This window comes from Schistocerca gregaria, chromosome 6 (assembly GCF_023897955.1).
Source record: "Schistocerca gregaria isolate iqSchGreg1 chromosome 6, iqSchGreg1.2, whole genome shotgun sequence".
NCBI lineage: Eukaryota > Metazoa > Arthropoda > Insecta > Orthoptera > Acrididae > Schistocerca > Schistocerca gregaria.
The window spans coordinates 203,089,058-203,109,270 of record NC_064925.1 but is presented as its reverse complement, the minus strand read 5'-3'; the positions used below and the strand labels follow the sequence as shown (position 1 = coordinate 203,109,270).

At 40.4% G+C, this 20,213-nt stretch overlaps 1 protein-coding gene across 1 annotated transcript in view; it reads left to right on the top strand.

Annotated features, from left to right (window-relative positions):
• Positions 1-20,213, top strand: part of LOC126278991 (U4/U6.U5 tri-snRNP-associated protein 1) — a 65,115-nt gene that overhangs the window by 37,277 nt on the left and 7,625 nt on the right. Inside the window, exons 9-14 of the mRNA XM_049979305.1 lie at positions 4,532-4,662; positions 4,828-4,983; positions 5,209-5,290; positions 5,386-5,584; positions 5,673-5,813; positions 7,021-7,102. Of these exons, the coding sequence (XP_049835262.1) occupies positions 4,532-4,662; positions 4,828-4,983; positions 5,209-5,290; positions 5,386-5,584; positions 5,673-5,813; positions 7,021-7,102 (791 nt within the window). The remainder of the gene's footprint in view (positions 1-4,531; positions 4,663-4,827; positions 4,984-5,208; positions 5,291-5,385; positions 5,585-5,672; positions 5,814-7,020; positions 7,103-20,213) is intronic.

Here is a 20,213-nt window from a genome sequence, read left to right as displayed (position 1 = left end):
TTGTTCCTCCTATTTGGCACTCAATCTGTTTATATCTCTTTCCCACTGACATTACTTTCGTTTTGGACATGATAATCTTCATACCATAGTCCTCACATTTCTGATCTAGCTCTGAAATATTACTTTGCAAACTTTCAATTGAATCTGCCATCACAACTAAGTCATCCGCATATACAAGACTGCTTATTTTGTGTTCACATATCCTAATCTCGTTCAGCCAGTCTATTGTTTTCAACATATGATCCATGTATAGTATGAACAACAGTGGAGACAGGTTGCAGCCTTGTCTTACCCCTGAAACTACTCTGAACCATGAACTCAATTTACAGCCAACTCTAACTGCTGCCTGACTATCCTTGTAAAGACCTTTAATTGATTGCAAAAGTTTGCCTCCTATTCCATAATCTCGAGAACAGACAGTAACTTCCCAGTCATATGCCTTTTCTAGATCTATAAAGCATAGATACAATTCCCTGTTCCACTCATAACACTTCTCCATTATTTGCCGTAAGCTAAAGATCTGGTGCTGACAACCTCTAAGAGGCCTAAACCCACACTGATTTTCATCCAATTGGTCCTCAACTAATACCCGCACTTTCCTTTCAACAATACCTGAGAAGATTTTACCCACAACAGAGATACCTCTGTAGTTGTTACAATCTTTTCTGTTTCCATGTTTATAGATTGGTGTGATTACTGCTTTTGTTGAGTCTGATGGAACCTGTCCCGACTCCCAGGCCATTTCAATTATCCTGTGTAGCCATTTAAGACCTGACGTTCCACTGTATTTGATGAGTTCCGACTTAATTTCATCCACCCCAGCTGCTTTATTGCACTGCAATCAGTTGACCATTTTTTCCGCTTCCTCAAATGTGATCCTATTTCCATCATCATTCCTATGACATTCTACCACGAAATCTGAAACATTGCTGCTCGTATTTTCACCTACATTGAGCAACTCTTAAAAATATTCCCTCCATCTGCCCAAGGAATCCGCAGGATTCACCAGCAGTTTTCCTGACCTGTCCAAAATACTTGTCATATCCTTCTTACCTCCCTTTCGAAGACTACTAATTACACTCCAGAATGGTTTTCCAGCAGCTTGACCCAAAGTCTTCCCAAGATTTCTTCTTGCATGCTGCAATTATCAGTTTGGCTTTGTTTCTTTCTTCAACATAACTTTCTCTGTCTACCTGAGTTCTAGTATGTAGCCATTTTTGATACGCTTTCTTTTTCCTTTTACAGGCTGCCTTGACTATGTCATTCCACCAAGCTGTTTGCTTCATCCTATCTTTACACACTACTGTTCCAAGACATTCTTTAGCCACTTCTAGTACTGTGTCCCTGTACCTTGTCCATTCCTTTTCCAATGACTGTAATTGACATTCAACTAACTGGTACCTTTCTGAGATCGCAGTACATTCAACTAACTGGTACCTTTCAGAGATCATTGTTATGTACTTGTGCCTGATTTCCTTATCCTGAAGTTTCTCCACTCTTATCCTCCTACATATGGACCTGACCTTCTGCACTTTCGGCCTCACAATCCCAATTTCAATGCAGATTAAATAATGATCATCAAAGAATCCCCTGAATACAAGTGTGTCCCTCACAGCCTTCCTGCATTCCAGGTCTGTTATTATATAGTCAATGGCAGATCTGGTTCCCCTGCCTTCCCAAGTATCCCGGTGAATGTTCTTATGTTTAAAAAAGGAGTTTGTGATTACTAAGCCCATACTGGCACAGAAATCCAAGACTTGTTTCCTGTTCCTGCTGGCCTCCATATCCTCTCCAAATTTATCCATAACCTTTTCATACCCTTCTGTGAGATTTCCAATCCTGGCATTAAAATCACCCATGAGCAGAACACTGTCCTTGTCCTTTACTGTAACAACTACATCACTGAGTGCCTCATAAAAAATATCCAGCTTATCTTGATCTATCCCTTCACACTGCGAATATACTGACACAATCCTAATTTTCTTGCTAGACACTGTCAAATGTATCCACATCAGTCATTTGTTTACATACCTTACTGCAACTACTCTGGGTTCCATTTCTTTCCTGATGTAAAGCCCTACACCCCATTGTGCTATTCCTGCTTTGACTTCTGACAGGTTGACCTTGTATTCTCCCACATCCTCTTCTTTCTCACCCCTTACCCGAATGTCACTAACAGCTAAAACGTCCAGCCCCATCTTACTTGCAGCCTCTGCCAGCTCTACCTTCCTCCCAGAGTAGCCTCCATTGCCTCTCAATAGCCAGAAATATGCAGTTGCAATTAAACTTGCAGAAAAGTGTCTCTGACACACATGGATCTCAAATGTGTAGCTGGTGAGGTAATATCTGATAATGATTCATCATTTGAAGAGGTTTGAAAAATCATATGCTATAGGATGTTTTGGAAGTTTTAACGTACACACAGATTAGGCCACTTTTTTGCTAATTTCTTTTAAAGTACTTTTGGTTTGTGCCACAAAGCAAAGTTGTACAAATATTCTCCTATAATTTATTTCTATTTTTACTAAGAACATGACTAAAGGCTTGACTGTCTTCTGAAACATCTTTTTTCTTGATTTTCATAATTCTTTAAATAGTTTGAAATATATTTCTTCTACTTTTTTTGTTGTCTTGTTGAATAAATAATTGCTTTCTGATAGTGAAATTCTGTTCAGTGGACCCTATGTGTCAGTCTTAATAAATGAATGCAAGAGCTGGGTAAATCCATCACATGTTTTGCTCCTTTTATAGTCTTTATGGATAAAATAAGATGTAGGAAAGTTATACAATATATCATTTTGGGTTACAGTCCATATTAAATGCAAATATTTAATCAATTGTTTATAAAATATAGTGTGAAAAGTTTTTCTTGTTTTTCTTAGAATTTTGCCTTTGGTTATTATTCGACTCTTGCACTCAGTTCTTCTGTTTGTCTGTAGATATGAACTCCATTTTGGCTAGTGATATTCAGAGCATTGATGGCTTGTAAATTTTTGGCATTATTCTCAGTCCCTTCTAGACCATGGGGTTTGAACAATTGATAAGTTCCTCAAGCTGGTTGCAGCATTATAAATGAAAAGTATTGCTATTATTTCACTTTGTACTTTTGTGTATTTTCGAGCACCATTTTTTGTGTAATTATCTTATTTAAATGTTTTGTTACTAACTTTTTAATCAATTTATTTTGTATAAATGTTGAAAGATTGTTGCACTATTATTGCACCCATAAACTGATATTAATCTTGACCACCATATTTATTAATTTTATTTTGTCTTACGTGTTTGAACCTTACTTCATTCTCAAATACACAAAATACACAAAAAGTTATCAGTGAAAAAAATGAGGACATTTACATGAAATGTACACTGTAAAAACAGAAGAAGCAAACACACAGTAAAAAGCATTGATAAAATTAAGTAAAACGCACATTGTAAAAATGGAGTATGAGTAATACATAAATATGCAAAACCTAAATCAGATTTGTCAAACATGGATACAGAGTATCTGGCCTGCCTTATGTAACAGCATTTGAATGCAAACTGTCTTAACTGTACACACCAAAGTACAAGATAAAGAAAACTGCTGCATGGCATTACTATATTGCAGTTATATGACAGTCATATAATTAAAAAATAAATAAAAAAGTTAAAAAATTACAGAAGTGTGGATACACCACATTATTATAGTACTAATAAGAAACAATTTTACATTTTGTCTATTACATATCCAGTTTTTTTATTTATGTAATAGATGTAATAGAAAATTAACACTGTGTTATATTAATGAATTGTATCAATACTTGTGATATTTTTAAAGATATGACTTTCATAACTACCATGCAGTACTGCCATCCAGCAGTCTCCTTTACCTAAGGCTTAAGGCTTTGGTGTGTACTGTTAGTCTGCACTCAAATGTCATTACATAAGATGGATAAGATATTTTGATCAATGTGTGACAAATCTAGTGTAGATTTTACATATGAATGTATTACATATATTCGATTTTTATGATTTGCATTTTATGTAATGTTATTGATGTTTTTCACTGAGTGTATACTACTTCCATTTTTATGGTGTACACTTTATGTAACTATCTTAATGTTTTTTCACTGATAACTTTTCGTGTATTTCTGATGCAGAGTGTTTGAGAAAGAAGTTAGATTGAAACGCATAAGACAGAATAAAATTAATAAATATGGTGGTCAAGACTAATATCAGTTTGAGTGCATTAAGTCAAGTATTAATTTATAAACTTGTGTATTCTCTTGAGGCAGCATATCTCATGGCACTCAAGTTACTCAGACTATATTCATCCAATTTTTGAGAATGAGAACACATAGTGATTTTCGATAAACTTTGCATGTGATTTGAAACCTTTTCGACACTTTTGCAGCCAGTGTCTACATCTACCACTGAATGTGCCTGCAAAATTAGTCAGTGATGCACTTAGTGGTTTTACTTGTTCCTTATGTAAACAATATTGCCATATTATTTTGGAAACAAACCAATTATTATAAGCTTAATTCTACAGCTCCTCCTGAAGATTTGAATGGTCTCAAACTTGATCAAGATGAAAGTGAACTTGAGCTTCATTTAGCTCTGAAAAAGGCAAGGAAACTCAAACTTAAGGAGATGAGTGAACAATCATCAAGTGTTGAGAAGGTAATTCATTTCAGTTATGACTTGCTGATTACATCACAAATGTCTGAAACTTCTGGGGCATATTAAAATACTGTTTTGCTTCGCATTGTTTCTGCTATCTTACATATGATTTCATATTTTCCATTCTGAAAATAAATTTTATATAACTCATTCATTTTGTTTTAGGTTGCCAAAACTATTCTTGATGAGGCAGCAGAAGATGGCTCTGAACAAGGAGGGTCAATTGTACTCAATGCGACAGCTGAATTTTGTAGAACTCTAGGTGATATCCCAACATATGGCCTTTCAGGAAATAGGGATGAGGATGCTGAAGAACTGCTGGTATGAACTTGAAAATAACAAACACAGAAAAGAATAAGGAATAGCATTTTGACTTTAATATTAAATTTTCTCCCTGTAACTCCTTGTGCCCACCTCATCCCTGTAAATTGTTGGCCTCTTCCAGGTTATCATACCATGTGCTCTTATTGTTACCCCTTCCTGCACGCCCCCCCCCCCCCCCCTCGGCTTCCACACGGATGCATAATGATAGTCTTTCATTTTCAGGACTTTGAACGAGAATTGGTGGAAGAGAAGAACAAGCAAGATGAAGAAGGCAAAAGAGGGGCTTGGAATGAAGTAGAAATTGGTGAGCCAGAAATTTTGTAAAGAAGGAAATCACTTGCTAGGTTGTTAGGTACCAACGCTAAATTAACTTTCACCATTGTTTGTTTTCTTGCACAGATGAGAGACCAGTTGATGTCCTACCAGCAGAAGTTCCCATTCTAGATGCAGAACCCGATGTTGGAGTTGGAGTAGCAGGAGCTCTGCGCTTAGCAGTCAGCAAGGGTTATCTTGAGAAGGAAGATATGAACAAACCGTCAGCTTCTCGTTTTGCTCATTTGCAGGCGCAGAATTACTCTATTGAGGACAAAACCCACATGTATGTTTCAGATATTGTTTTCAGGTATTTCATTTTTTGTTGTGCTATTTGTAACCACAACTAAGAATTTAAATTTTTTTGTTTACAGAGATGATGATAAGTTTGGTCGACGTGAACGGTATAATGGGCCAACTTCAGAGTTCAAAGAAAAGGATGGATACAAACCTAATGTAAAACTTGATTATATTGATGATGATGGTCATGTTCTGAATGCCAAAGAAGCATTCAGGTGAGTAAGATGTGTATGAAGTATATTAATGCAGTACATCATTTCACATGACATTTGCATCAAACTTTCATTCAAGTATATTCTGTATTTTCCTATATACTTGGTTTTTGTGATGTGTTTGTTGCACTTGCTCTTCCCTTCCCATACAGTGATTAATTTAATTTTTTTTATATAGTGTACATTTATGTTTTTAGGCCATGATTTCATTAAAGTTAACAGTTATGTTAATTTAGTGTATTGCTATAAGTGATAGTGTCAGCCAATGTGTGTGGCCTGTAATGAAACTAACATATTGGTACACCATAAAGAAAATTACACTTTGAGCAAAAAATGAAGAGATGATACAGAAAAACTGAACGTCAATAACAAAAGTAGCTGGAATTTTGTGGTGGAAGAAAATGAAAAATATTTAAGAATTAGAAATAATGTTCAGGGAGTATAGGGTGCAAACAAAGCAGTGAATGGTGGAAGAATACATAAATGAGGAGTTAACTATAGTAGGTGATAGAATTCCTGGTAGTTTAAAACTGTGTGCCCAACTGGATCTCGAACCCAGAATCCTGCCTTTCATGGACAGTGCTGTTACTGACTGAGCTATCCAGGCACAACTCATAATCTAACCCCACAGATTTTTTTGCCAGTACTTCTCTGCTTGTTTCCAGACTTCACAGTAGCTTTCAGGCATGCCATACTGGACTAACACTCTAGCACTAATTCTTTTTTCGCGCTTTAGCGTCTCTTCAGTATTGATGGTAATCAGCACCTCGTCATCTGCAAACAGTAATGTGGGAAGGTATTAAACACCAGCCAGTAAGCCCATTATGTGGCATGACTTACGAACAGACCTTCCACTGATCAGGCTCTTCTGAGCTAATGTGTCACTTTTACTGACGGCTTTGTTTTGGTATGAACGCCTTTTCAGACTTGACCTAAAATTTACATTAACATAAAATTTTATCAAGATAGGGGAAAATAAAAAAGTTTGAAAGTGCCGTTAATAATATATCAGTTGTAAAATTGTGATGCAGAGGTTAGCGTGAAGGCATTATATCATGAGGTCAATGCTAAATTTACAACTGGGGCTGTTGCATATATGTCATTAGTGCTAATTGAAATGTGTGTTCAGAAATTTGATTAATAAAAGAGTGGTTTGCTGACTAATATCAATATATGTATTGTTCTTATTCTATTTATTATTTGTTTCTAGGTACCTGTCACATAAATTTCATGGCAAAGGGCCAGGCAAAAACAAAGTAGAGAAACGTATGAAGAAAAATGAACAGGAAGGGGTAAGAGAGTGACTATTATTGCTTACAAATTGTGTATAATTTGCATTCTTTTACATTCTTGTCATTTGAAATTCCTTAAATTTTTGGTCATTTGTCTTGTGTTACTGCCAGCACCTTTTCACTATACAGTAATTGGGGTGGTTTTTACTTTTACTTTTGTTTAAATAATTCATCATTGAAATTGTTGGGCGAAACGAGGCACCATGATCCTCCTATTCCTGTCCTCCACGGTTGTGAAATGAAATGAGTGTGTGCATGAAAAAAAGTGGGATTTCATTTTGACTGGTACTTCAGCTTGAGGGATAAGGACATGGAAGTGACTTCTGAAATTTTCCCGGCGTATTTGTTCTTCTAATAATTTCCGGGTATGCAGCTGGATCCCGTCGACATTCTGCCATTCTGCAGAATGTCGACGGGATCCGGCTGCATACCCGGAAATTATTAGAAGAAGGACATGGAAAATTACACACCAACAGCTAGTGCAAATTTGGGGCTCCATCAGTCATAATTTTGTGGTACGTAGTGAGAAGTTACTGTTCGTGGCATACATTTGTGTTCTGACCGCCATGTGTACTACACGCTAATCGTGAGATCAAGTTGCAGTTCTCCAAGAACAGGCTCGTACTGGGCAACACATGAAGAGTCATAAGAAAACTTTTTTATCCTATATTGAACACTGGCTTCTTAGGAAAAAACTGTACATTAAAACTTTACTATGGGATCTGAGTTAGTATTCACATGTGGTGTGGGTCATGACTGGAGCCCAGATTTGTATTCTTTTATGAATACATTGGCACTTGAAAAAAATGGGAAATGTTTTACTGAAGAATTAATTCTTTTAATGTATAACTCACATAAATACATTCACTTGAAGTGTATACTTATACACTGAAGTGTCAAAGAAACTGGTACACCTGTTGTAGCATTGTGTAGGACCACTGCAAGCAAGCAGAAGTGCCGCAACATGATGCAACATGGACTCTACTAATGTGTGAAGTAGTGCTGGATGGAATTGACACCATGAATCTTGCAGGGCTGTCCATAAATCTGTAAGAGTATGAACAGCACATTGCAAGGAATGCCAGATATGCTCATGTCTGTGATGTTTGGTGTCAGTGAATATGTTTAAACACAGAAAAGTGTTCCTGGAGCCAATCTGCAGCAATTCTAGGCGTGGGTTATTGCAGTGTCCTCCTGGAATTGCCCAAGTCCATCGGAATGCACAATTGACATGAATGGATGTAGGTCATAAGACAGTATGCTTGCGTACATGTTACCTGTCAGAGTCGTATCTAGACATATCAGGGGTCCCATACCTCTCCAACTCGACACACCTCACACCATTACAGAGCCTCCAACAGCTTTAACAGTCCCCTGCTGACGTGAAGGGGCCATTGATTAAGGTTGTTGCCTCCATACTGTACACGTCCATCTGCTCGACACAATTTTAAACGAGACTCGTCCGACTACACAACATGTTTCCAGTCATCGATAGTCCAATGTGTCAGTGTTGATGAACCCATGCGAGGCGTAAAGCTTTGTGTTGTGCAGTCATCAAAGGTACACAAGTGGATCTTTGGCTCCGAAAGCCCATATCAATGATGTTTTGTTGACTGGTTCAATGCTGACACTTGTTAAAGGCCCAGCATTGAAGCCTGCAGCAGTTTCTGGAAAGGTTACACTTCTGTCATGTTGAACGATTCTCTTCAGTCATCATTGGTCCCATTCTTATAGGATCTTTTTCTGGATGCAGCAATGCCAGAGATTTGATGGTTTGCCTGAAATGGTTGTACAGGAAAGTTCCCATTTCTTCACTACCTTGGAGATGCTGTGTCCCATCGGTCAAACTCATTTAAATCTTGATAAAGTGCTATTGTAGCAGCAGTAACAGATATAACAACTGCACCAAACACTTTTACATATCTTTGTATTTTATTGCGGTACAGGTTGACTATTTCTGAGTTTTATAAAGTGAAACTTTTTTGTTCTCTCTCGGTGCATTTTTGTAGACTGAGAAATATCTTTCAGCACAAAAGGTCAGTTGATACACATTTCATTGACCCAATTGTTTGTAGCCCCAACATAATCCACTTTCGAACTTCTTCCCATGAATAATGGCAGATACTTTCTTCAGTTCTGGGATTCCTCAGAAGAATGTTCCTTAACTTAATGATGCATACTGTACTCAGTAATAAAGTGTTTCCTTCGGATACATTTACACCCATGGTCTTGAAATAGGCATGTTTTATTAGTAATCGAAACACCCTCAGTCCCGGGTTTGAACCCTGCCACCGGTTAAATTTTGAATGAAAATCATCTGCATTGCAGCCAAAGACTTCTAGCATGAGAAGTTACCCTTATTCTGTCAAAGGCCTTGTCAAAGAGGATGGAGGAGTGGGCATATGTTCAGAGAACTCTCTTGCCCATGGGGTGGGAAATTGCCTCTAAAGATGGTAGAATCAGCAATGATTAATGACATCATGGTGCAGAAAGCAATCGAAACAACTGCATTAAAGAGACATAATGTACACTGTTGTCCAAAATTAAAGCTACAAACCACTATTTTTCTGCCCTGTATCTAATTCATGATATAATAATACAAATGTTCAACAGATGTCTGTACTGTCATGCTCTGCACCAAAGATGACATTCCATTCAATGGACAGCCACACCAGCCATGAGATCAGGGCACCTATTAAACAGCATGGTGCTTGCTGGGTAGTCCCACACACACACAATTGCTGTGTGCACAGTCACATACAGTACGGCACAGAGAAGACACCTACAACACCCTCTGTGGTGGAGGGCTGTGGGAAGACTGGAAGCAGGACAGTCGCAAACTGGTGAGGCCCGATGGCTTAATGTGAATTGTTTTGTTATTTCTTGGATGTGGCGACAGTTTATAGAGACCAAAACTGTATTCCGAAGACCAGGGCAGTGCCGACAAAGCATGGCATAAAAAAAAGAGGACTTTTATTTGGCTGTACCACCTTAGTACTGCATGGAAACTGTCATCTGATCTCGCAGCACCCATTGGACGTGTTTAGTGAGGCAAACTTTATGCAGTAAAGAAGGCTTCAGCAGAGTGGCCTTTATTGTCAGAAAACTGCTGTATGTGTACCTCTGACACATCTTCACAGAAGGGAACGTTTAGAGTGAAGCCATCAACATGCCACCTGGACATTCGAATGGTGGGCCAACCTTTTTTTTTTTTTTTTTTTTTTTTTTTTTTTTTTTTTTTTTTTTTTTCCTACAGATGAGTCCCAATTTGCTTGGAGAGTGATTCTCAGTGGATCCCCATTTGGAGGGAACATGGAACACGATTTCAGGAACCGATATCAAGGAGGATTCGTAATGGTGATTATGTTGACCATTCAAACACATCTTCAGGAAACTGTGTGGGTGAATCAGCAAGGTTTAACTGCTATAAGGTATTGTGATGAGATCTTGGGATCTCATGTGCAGTAGTTACAAGGTGCTGTGTGCTCAACCTTCGCACTGATGGACTGTAATGCTTGACCTCGTAGAGAGTGGGTGGTTGATGTTTCCATGGAAATGGAACATGATACACCCAGAGTGTGGCCTGCTCGCTCTCCCGATTTGGATCCCCATAGAGCATGTTAGGGATGCACTAGGGAGAGGGGTTGTATCACATTAGCATTCACCAACCATTCTCCATGACTTAAAAGAGCAGCTCTACAGGAAGAAAGATCATTATTGCCTTAATGTGAGATTAATGACATTATTCACAGCATGCCCCATCATTGTGAGGCCGGTATTGCTACCAGAGGTGGTCACGTCATATACTGAGCACATTAACCAGTTGGAATGTGTGTGCAAATCCATTAAGTTGGGGGAGGGGGGGGGGGAAGAAAATTTTTGGCCAGCGTTACGCATGTTGCAGTTCTTTACAGTCTGTATTCTTTCATTTTACATTCTGTATTCTTTACATTGTATGTACTTTACTATTACCTGTTTTCACTGTCATGTAGAAAAATAATCACAATCTTGCAAAATTTCTGTTTGTTGCTTTAATTCTGGACACAAGTATACATCCACAAGACATGTGGCCTGTAATTGAAAAAGTGTCACGTTGGTTTCTCCATCGACAAAAGATTCCAGAATGGTCCTCTATTTGGAACTCAGGGAGGGGTCTGCCAAGAGGGAAGTGATATGAGAAAAAGATTGAATAACCAATGAAAGAATAAGAGTCGAGGTGTGTAATGTTAGAAGTTAGAACGTGGTAGGGAAGCTAGAAAATCCGAAAAGGGAAACCCAAAGGTTCACCCTATATATAGTCGGGGTCAGCAAAGTGAAATGGAAAGAAGACAAGAATTTCTGGTCAGATGAGTATAGGATAATATCAACAGCAGAAAATGGCGTAACAGGAGTAGGATTCATTATGAGTAAGAAGGTAGGGCAGAGTGTGTGACTGTCAACAGTTCAGTAATAGGGTTGTTCTTTTCAGAATCAATTGCAAAGCAACATTGACAACGATAGTTCAGGTATATATGCTGATGTCGCAAGCTGAAGATGAAGAGTTAGAAAAAGTATTTGGGAATGTCAAAAGGATAATACAGTATGTAAAGGGATGTGAAAATCCAATAGTAACGGCGATTTGGAATGCCATTGTAGGGGAAGGAGGAGAAAGAAGGGTTACAGAAGAATATGGGCTTTATACTAGGAACAAGACAGGAGCAAGATTGAGTTCTGCAGTAAATTTGAGTTCTGTTGCTACAGATGGAGGCGATGGATGGAGTCGGCACTGTCTGTTTGCATCGTCAAGGAAAGCCAAGGCAAGGAGAGTCTCGATGGATAATTTGTCATGGTACAGAAAGGCCAACCTGGGGACAAGAAACCAGCGGCTGCTCTTCAGGATGGTAGAAACGAAGTGATTTGTGGCTGCACCATTGAGGTCTGTGCATGAAGCTCACAGTAAAAATGGATCTGTTTCAGGCTTAGATTGTCCTGTGGATCCAGGTAGGGTGGTATCCAAACTTATGAATGAATGCACACTGGGGTGTTCACGCAGAAAGGAGAGGTCATGGTGATAACCTGCAACAGCAGCATGTCCAAGAGGGTGCGGTAATGGCTGGCCATGCAACTGTCCAGACAGTAGCAGCCTGCAGTATGGATAGCCCTGTAACTTGATAGCAAACCACAGAGGGCATTGGTTTTGGTGGGAGCCTCCATTTCCTTATGGTCCCCCCCTACCTACCTTCCCCCAAGGAGGCTTCCCACCATTTGGCAGGTTTGTGCTTGGCTACCATGGGACCCCAGCCTTTGCAGCATCTTTCCCCTTCCTTGCTGTATGTCTATCCTCTTGCTGTTCTTTTTCCCCTCCCTTGGGGAACACGTCTGGGGTGTTATTGGGAATGTTCATCATTGTCTGTCGCTGAAGTAAGAACAGTCTCGCCACTGTTTTCCGCTTCCTTTTGCTTTCTTTTTTTTCTCTTCTCCTCTCATTCCTTCGCTTCGGCGTTTGAGGTTCTTCTTTTCCTTCTTCCTCCCTGTGAGCTCCTGAAGGCTGGCCCATGCGTCTGATTCGCAATAGGTGACTGGATAACATGTAATTCCCAGCCCTGGGTCGACAGGTAGGATTTGCACATACCTCTGGTACAGGCTAGGCCCAGGGAGGGGTGATTGCCTGAGCTGCAACCTTGCCACATTGCCGATTGTTCCCTCTGCCAGGAGTTCGGGAGGTGTGACCTGAGGTCTGAACAATCCCCTAAGTTGGGTGGGTGCGCCCCTTCTGAAGGAGCCCCCAGTTGGAAGGAGCGTGCCATCGGAGACACTGGCAATTGTTGGGGATTTTCTTGCAATGGGCCAATCATCTTCACAATCAACGTCTACGAAACATAAACGTAACGAGGCTAATGATTCAAAGGCCCTTCCCACTGCACCGCAGTTCCTCGTGGTCTCATGTATTGAAGACTGTTCACCACATTAAATCTGTTTATTATTCAGAAAGATGGTGTTGCAGTTGCCAGCCCTGTGAAATCCTGCCCTTGTTTATGGAATAGCACTTTGCTTTCGGAGGCAACTTACAATTCTCAAGCACAACAACTGCTTGCCACCTTGATTCTCTGCGGCTACCCTGTTTGTGTCGAGGCCCGTAGGACTTTGAATTCTTCTGATGGTGTTATTTACACTAGGCAGCCCGACGGTCTCACTGAGGTCAAAATCCAATCTTACCTCACTGATCAGGGTGTCATTGCCATCCATTGGGTGATGAAAAAGGTAGATTCCTCTTTATTGCCCACCTGCACTCTTTCTTAACTTTGATAGTGTGGTGCTTCTGTCCAAGATCAAAGCAGGCTATGAAATTATCACAGTCCGGCCGTACATTCCAAACCCGATGTGCTGCTACCACTATCGGCATTTCAACCACACTAGAATGTCTTGTCAACACCCAGCCAAATGTGTAACCTGTGGTAGGGATACGCATGAGGGTGATTGTCCGTCTCCTTTCCCAGCTGTATCAACTGCAGGGTTGGTTATGCTGTCTCCTCTCGGCATTGTCCCATGTACCTTGATCAGTGGACCATCCAAGAGATCTGGGTAAAGGAAAAAGTGCCATACCCATTCCCTTGCAAGTTATTGGCTAGTCACAAACCCTGCATTCTCTCATCTGACACCTATAGTTCTGTTCTTGTTACCCCTCACTCCATGAAGGACATGGTCATGCAGCATGCAGTCTCAAATTCAGCTCTGAGGTTGTGAAATCGCGCAGTGTCGTCCCCCTGTCCAGCTGTGCAACAAGCCATCAAACTCTCATCTCAAGGGGCAAAGCCACCAGCCACACAACTGGCAGCCAGAAAGGGCAGGAGGAGTACTCCGTGATGACTTCTTACGTCCCTCCAGCCAAACAATGTCAGAGTCTTCCTCTAACCGGAATGGCTCGAAGAAGTCCACCAAAGGTAAATGGTCTTCTCCTTCGCCAACTCGAAGATCTTCTTCGATAATGTTGTCATGTGATACCTTAGCCTGGCCGCCCTCTGTGTCGCTGGTGCTACAATGCCGCCTTTACTGTGAGGGAGCTAAATCATGCTCTCAGTTCATCTCAATCCTCTGTCGCAGGGCGAGATGCTCTCCACATTCAGATGTTGCAGCACCTTTCTCTTGTGGGCAAGCACTTCCTACTACCTACAACCGCATCTGGGCAGAGGGCACATTTCCCAGACTTTGGCCACCATCATACCCATACCTAAGCCTGGTAAGGACAAAAACCTTCCTTCTAGCTACCGCCCCATCTCTCTGACCAGCTACATTTGCAAGATGATGGAACATATGATTCATGCCCGGCTGGTATGGTGGATCGAGTTCCTCAGTTTACTAGCAAAGGCGCAATGTGGATTTCGAGCGTGGCATTCCACAGTTGACCATCTCGTTACTTTGTCCACACATGTCATGAGTGGTTTTCTGCAGAAATTCCATGCTGTAGCCATGTTTTTTGATTTGAAGAAGGCCTGTGACACCTGCTGGAAAACTGGTATCCTCCGTACTCCTTACACATGGTGCTTCCGTGACCACCTGCCCCATTTCCTTCAGGAATTTTAAAAGAAGTGAGTTTTCAAGGTTTTTGTGTGGGTTCTGCTTTGTCACACACCTTTATCCAGGAAAACCGTGTGCCTAAGGGTTCTGTCCTGAGCGTCGTCTTCTTTTCTGTCATTACAAACCCTACAATGGCCTATCTCCCACACAGGCATCTCCAGCTCCCTTTTCGTTGATGATTTTATTATCTATTACAGTTCTCCATGGACCTGTCTCACTGAGTGGCGTCTTCAGCGATGTCTTGATTGTCTATACTCCTCCAGAATTGACAGTGGCTTCTGGTTTTTCACTGACAAAACCATCTGTATGAATTTCTAGCAGCGCAAACGGTTTCTCCCACCATCTTTACATCTTGGGCCTGTTGCCTTTCCATTCGTTGAAACTATGAAATTCCTGCGGCTCATGATCTCTTGGTCCTCCCATCTGTCTTACCTGGCAGGCCTCTGTACACGGTTCCTCAATGTCGTACATGCCCTAAATGGTACTCCCTGGGGTGCTGATCAAACCACCCTCTTCCATTTGTACTGGTCCCTTGTTTGTTCAAAACTCGACTGTGAGTACTTTGCTTATGTATCTGCACATCCGTTCCTCTTACGCTGTCTCAACACTATCCGCCATCGTGGCATCCATTTGGCCACTGGCACTTTTTTCACTAGTCTGGTTGAGAGTCTAGGCTGAAGCTGCTGCACTACCACTGTCCTCCCGCCATGACTTTCTGCTCAATAGGTATGCATGCCATTTGTGTGCCATTCGTGGCCACCTATCCTATGCCTCCTTCCTTTGATAGACAGTATGGGGCGCATCCATCTTCTCTGTTGTCTCCTGGAGTCCACTTTCGGCACTTGCTATGGCAGCTTAACTTCACACTACCTGCAGTTTCCCATTGGGTATGGACCCTTCACCACCTTAGCTTCATGAAGTGGCCGGTGTTACCCTTGGCCTACAATCTCTTCCTAAGGATACTACTCTAGCCTCGCTCTATTGCCTTCAGTTTCGTGACCTTCGCATGCAACTTCGTGATAGTACCTTCATTGGCGCCTGTGCCTTTCGATATTGAATTCCGGCTGACACTGCTTAGTATTTACAGCCTAGCTTTTCGCCCTGTATCATGCCACAGAGTACGGGGCGCAACGAGTCCAAAAAAAACTGTCACTTCCTCACTCTTGGTGGAGCCATTGTGATGTTTATGTGGGTTCCTGGTCATGTTGGTCTGCCAGCAAACGAGGCGGCTGATGCTGCTGCCAAGGCTACAGTCCTCGTACCTCAGCCCGCTAGTTCCTGTATTCCCTCTGATGGTCTCTTTGTTGCTGTCTGTCAGGAGGTGGTGTCCATTTGGCATCGCCAATGGTTCTCCCTTGACGGGGATAAGCTTTGGCCTATTAAGCCTCTCCCGGCGCCTTGGATGACCACCTCTTGTCCCTCCTGCCGGGAGGAGATTATTTTAACTCTGCTGTGTACTGTGCACTACCTTTTTAGCCATCATCATTTGCTCAGTGGCACTGCCCCACCACTTTGGATGCATTGCACCAAAGTTTTAACTGTCTGCCACTTCCTGCTGGAATGCTCTTTTTTTGTCATTTTACGTCCCACCAGTTATAAGAGTCGATGGGCATGAAAGGGAAGCAGCGGTTGGGAAGCGAGTGAGACAGGGTTGCAGCATGTCCCCGACGTTAGTGAAACTGTATATTGACAAAGCAGTAAAGGAAACAAAAGAAAAATTCGGAGTAGGTATTAAAGTCCATGGAGAAGAAATAAAAACGTTGAGGTTCGCCGATGACATTGTAATTCTGTCAGAGACAGCAAAGGACTTGGAAGATCAGTTGAACGGAATGGATAGTGTCTTGAAAGGAGGATATAAGGTGAACATCAACAAAAGCAAAACGAGGATAATGGAATGTAGTCGAATTAAGTTGGGTGATGCTGAGGGAATTAGATTAGGAAATGAGACACTTTAAGTAATAAAGGGGTTTTGCTATTTGGGGAGCAAAATAACTGATGATGGTCGAAGTAGAGGGGATATAAAATATAGACTGGCAATGGCAAGGAAAGCGTTTGTGAGGAAGAGAAATTTGTAACATCGAGTATTGATTTAAATATCAGGAAGTCGTTCCTGAAAGTATTTGTGTGGAGTGTAGCCATGTATGGAAGTGAAACATGGACGATAAATAGTTTGGACAAGAAGAGAATAGAAGCTTTCGAAATGTGGTGTTACAGAAGAATGCTGAAGATTAGAGGGGTAGATCACATAGCTAATGAGGAAGTATTGAATAGGACTAGGGAGAAGAGAAGTTTGTGGCGCAACTTGACCAGAAGAAGGGACCGGTTGGTAGGACATGTTCTGAGGCATCAAGGGATCACAAATTTAGCATTGGAGGGCAGCGTGGAGGGTAAAAATCGTAGAGGGAGAGCAAGAGATGAATACACTAAGCAGATTCAGAAGGATGTAGGTTGCAGTAAGTACTGGGAGATGAAGCAGCTTGCACAGGATAGAGTAGCATGGAGAGCTGCATCAAACCAGTCTCAGGACTGAAGACAGCAGCAGCAGCAACAACAACAACAACAACAACCACGACCACGTTCCACCTTGAGTTTCCATCTGATTTATCAGCTGTTTTAGCGAATGACGCACGGGCTGTTGACTGCATTTTACTTTTTATCCACAAAAGCAATATGGCGAAGGCCATTTATTTTTGGTTTTGGACCTCCATTTTTATATGGTGTGGGTTGTTTTTTTCTCCTATTATGTCCATTGGGGCTGACATATAGTCGTTTCCCTCATCTCTGTGTTTGTGTCCTATAGTTTTGACTTGGGCGCGTATGACCCCAGTTGTTTTTTGCGCACTAGAACAAAACAAAACAAACACTGCCAAAGCTAGAAATAATTTTTATGTTCTCTACAGTTATGTTAAGGAAATTATCAGTTTTGTAGGTAAGGAGCACAAATAACCAATTCCTTCCACAAGAACTCTTGCAGATGATTCATAACTGATGTGAGAAAGTTGAGAGGCATTTCATAAGTACTTCTTGGTAGAGAAAGAGAGAGAAATACAGACTATTTCTAGTGCCACTGTTAATATCTATATTTCTTCAGTAGCGAATGATGACTGAACTCTTACAGAAATGCCACCTAGACTAGAATAACTGAAAGTGCACAATTTACATTAAATTCTACACATATCACTGCCTACAGGAAGGCAATAATTTCACTACCAAACGCCCACGTCATGTGTAACCTCCTTTGAATGATGCTCATATTGGTGATAGTAAACTCATTAGCTCAATCAGCAAAGACATCTTCATTGGCCCATAAGCTTGGTAGCTTAGTGGTTACATGTATTGCTGAAATGCAGATGAAAATGCCAGGGCTAGATCCCAGAATGCCATTAATGATTTTTTTGTGACACTTATCATTTCCTTCACCTCCAGCTCTGTTTGTTATGACGAAAAAAAATATTGACAAAAGGAGACCTCAATGGTAGGATGGATTTTATGTAACTCTATATGGTTCAAGCAAGTTAAAGTCCATGGTGTATTACATAATGCATCCATTCATCCTGACAGATCCTCATTTGTGAGTAATGAGCGAAAAAAAAATTGTAATTCTGGATGATGCTCTACAGCTTTAAAAATAGGAATGTTAAAATGATTAGTTGCATAGCATAGGTTTTAGGTATAGTTCTTACATCATAAGGTTATAGATTCAATTCTTGTCAGCTGCTTCAAATTTCTTTTTATTTTTATATCTTTATTGCAATGACTTTGATCATTATTTTTATTCAAGTAAGGGGTTTAAATGTAGTGCTCTCATTTCTGTTTGTTTCTTATGTTGTATTAATCATAATATTACATTTTTCATTTGCTTTCATTTTTCTTCTTATAATTCTTTTTCCACTTCGAATCTTTGTTCACATGATTTTAATTATTGTTCTTAAGTTTAATTTCTTCCACTTTACCATCTTATATTTTGTCTACGTTATTGCATTCACTTTCCTGATCCCAATTTTGCTGGAATTTCATTTTACTGATAATCCTTTCATTTGAATCTTCATCTGCATTATTTTGTCCACAGTATAATAAGAATATATGTTTTAAATATTCATTTGACGATTATCATCAAAAAAACTGTACGTGTTGTAATGAAAAATACATTTTTGATGCCATCTCACAATGAGTATTAGATTGGCATTTTCAATGTTTAAATATTATGATAGGTAAATAAACATAATTACATAATCAAGTACAATGCTGAAAATTTTTAGACCTCTATTATGTCATACCTGTTAAGGCAGTCCAGAGCAGGTAAACAAGACTTAACACATGTCTTTAAGATGTAAATGTCACATTTACATCTTAAAGACATGTGTTGGTCTTGTTTACCTTCTTTGGATTGCCTTAGCCGGTATGACATAATAATGGTCTAGCAAATTCTAGCATTGCACTCGATGACATAAAAGCTGAAACCTAGATGGTACAAAAGATAAATACAGTAATATACTGTCAAATGGCGGTTTAGTCTTTTAAACAGTGTTGCATGACTGTGGCTCAATATCGTTGAAAACTTTTTACCTGTCATCTGCTTCGATCCGTTCCAGAAACTAAAGAGCAAATTTGGAACATTGCTGCGGATCATGAGATTTCAGTTGCAGCACTGTCTGGATCTTGTATGAGTCCCAGTGTAAAATAGACAATAAAATTTTCTGTACGGTTGCCCATAGGATGGACAATTCTTGTGACACTGCACTAGCACTACCTGGGGCATGTGTCAGATGGTTAGCTACAACAGTGGCAACCTCATTAATAGTTTCCATCGGAATAAAATGTCTTCCTCTTCCAGGTGCCACACAAGCTCACCGCTGTTTTTGAATTTCATTATCATCATCATCATCATCATCTTCAGACTATTTACTGACACTGGACCCCCTTCCACCCTCAGCACCTTGGTCAGCAGTACTCTCTCAGTGCAGCATTGTTATTGCTGTCATTTACATAACAGTTTCACTAACAGTGCATGGTCTTTCTTCTTGATAGCCATACTGTTTACTCACGTTTTGGCTTGTGAAATGACAGTGCGGATGTGATACCGTCATACAAACAGTGTACAGTACCAAATTTGCACATGGTGGTTACAACTGGAACTAATATGTTTTCCGGTGTAAATCAGTTCCACACTAATGCCTTAGCATATTTGTCAAGTTTCCCTGCCATTCGATAATTACAGCTCAGCTCAGGCTGGACCTCCTTCAGAAGCTGCACTTCAATTATAACCACCCAGTACATGAATCCCAGGTGACCAGATGTGGAGCATTGTGTTAAAACTTCAGGATAGCTGGCTGTAGCTGAGCTGGGATGACAAGCAACCATTTCCACTCAGCTCCCCTTATACAGTTTTCTATTACAAATGGCTTGGATTGAGAGTCAACCAAGGCTGTCAAGATAGTGCATTTCAGTTACTGAAAAAGCGCAACAACTGCATCAAAAGGACCTGTTTATTGCAACTACTTTTATGGCATTACAGTCACATCTTCATGTAACAAACTATTGACCTAAAGAAGATACT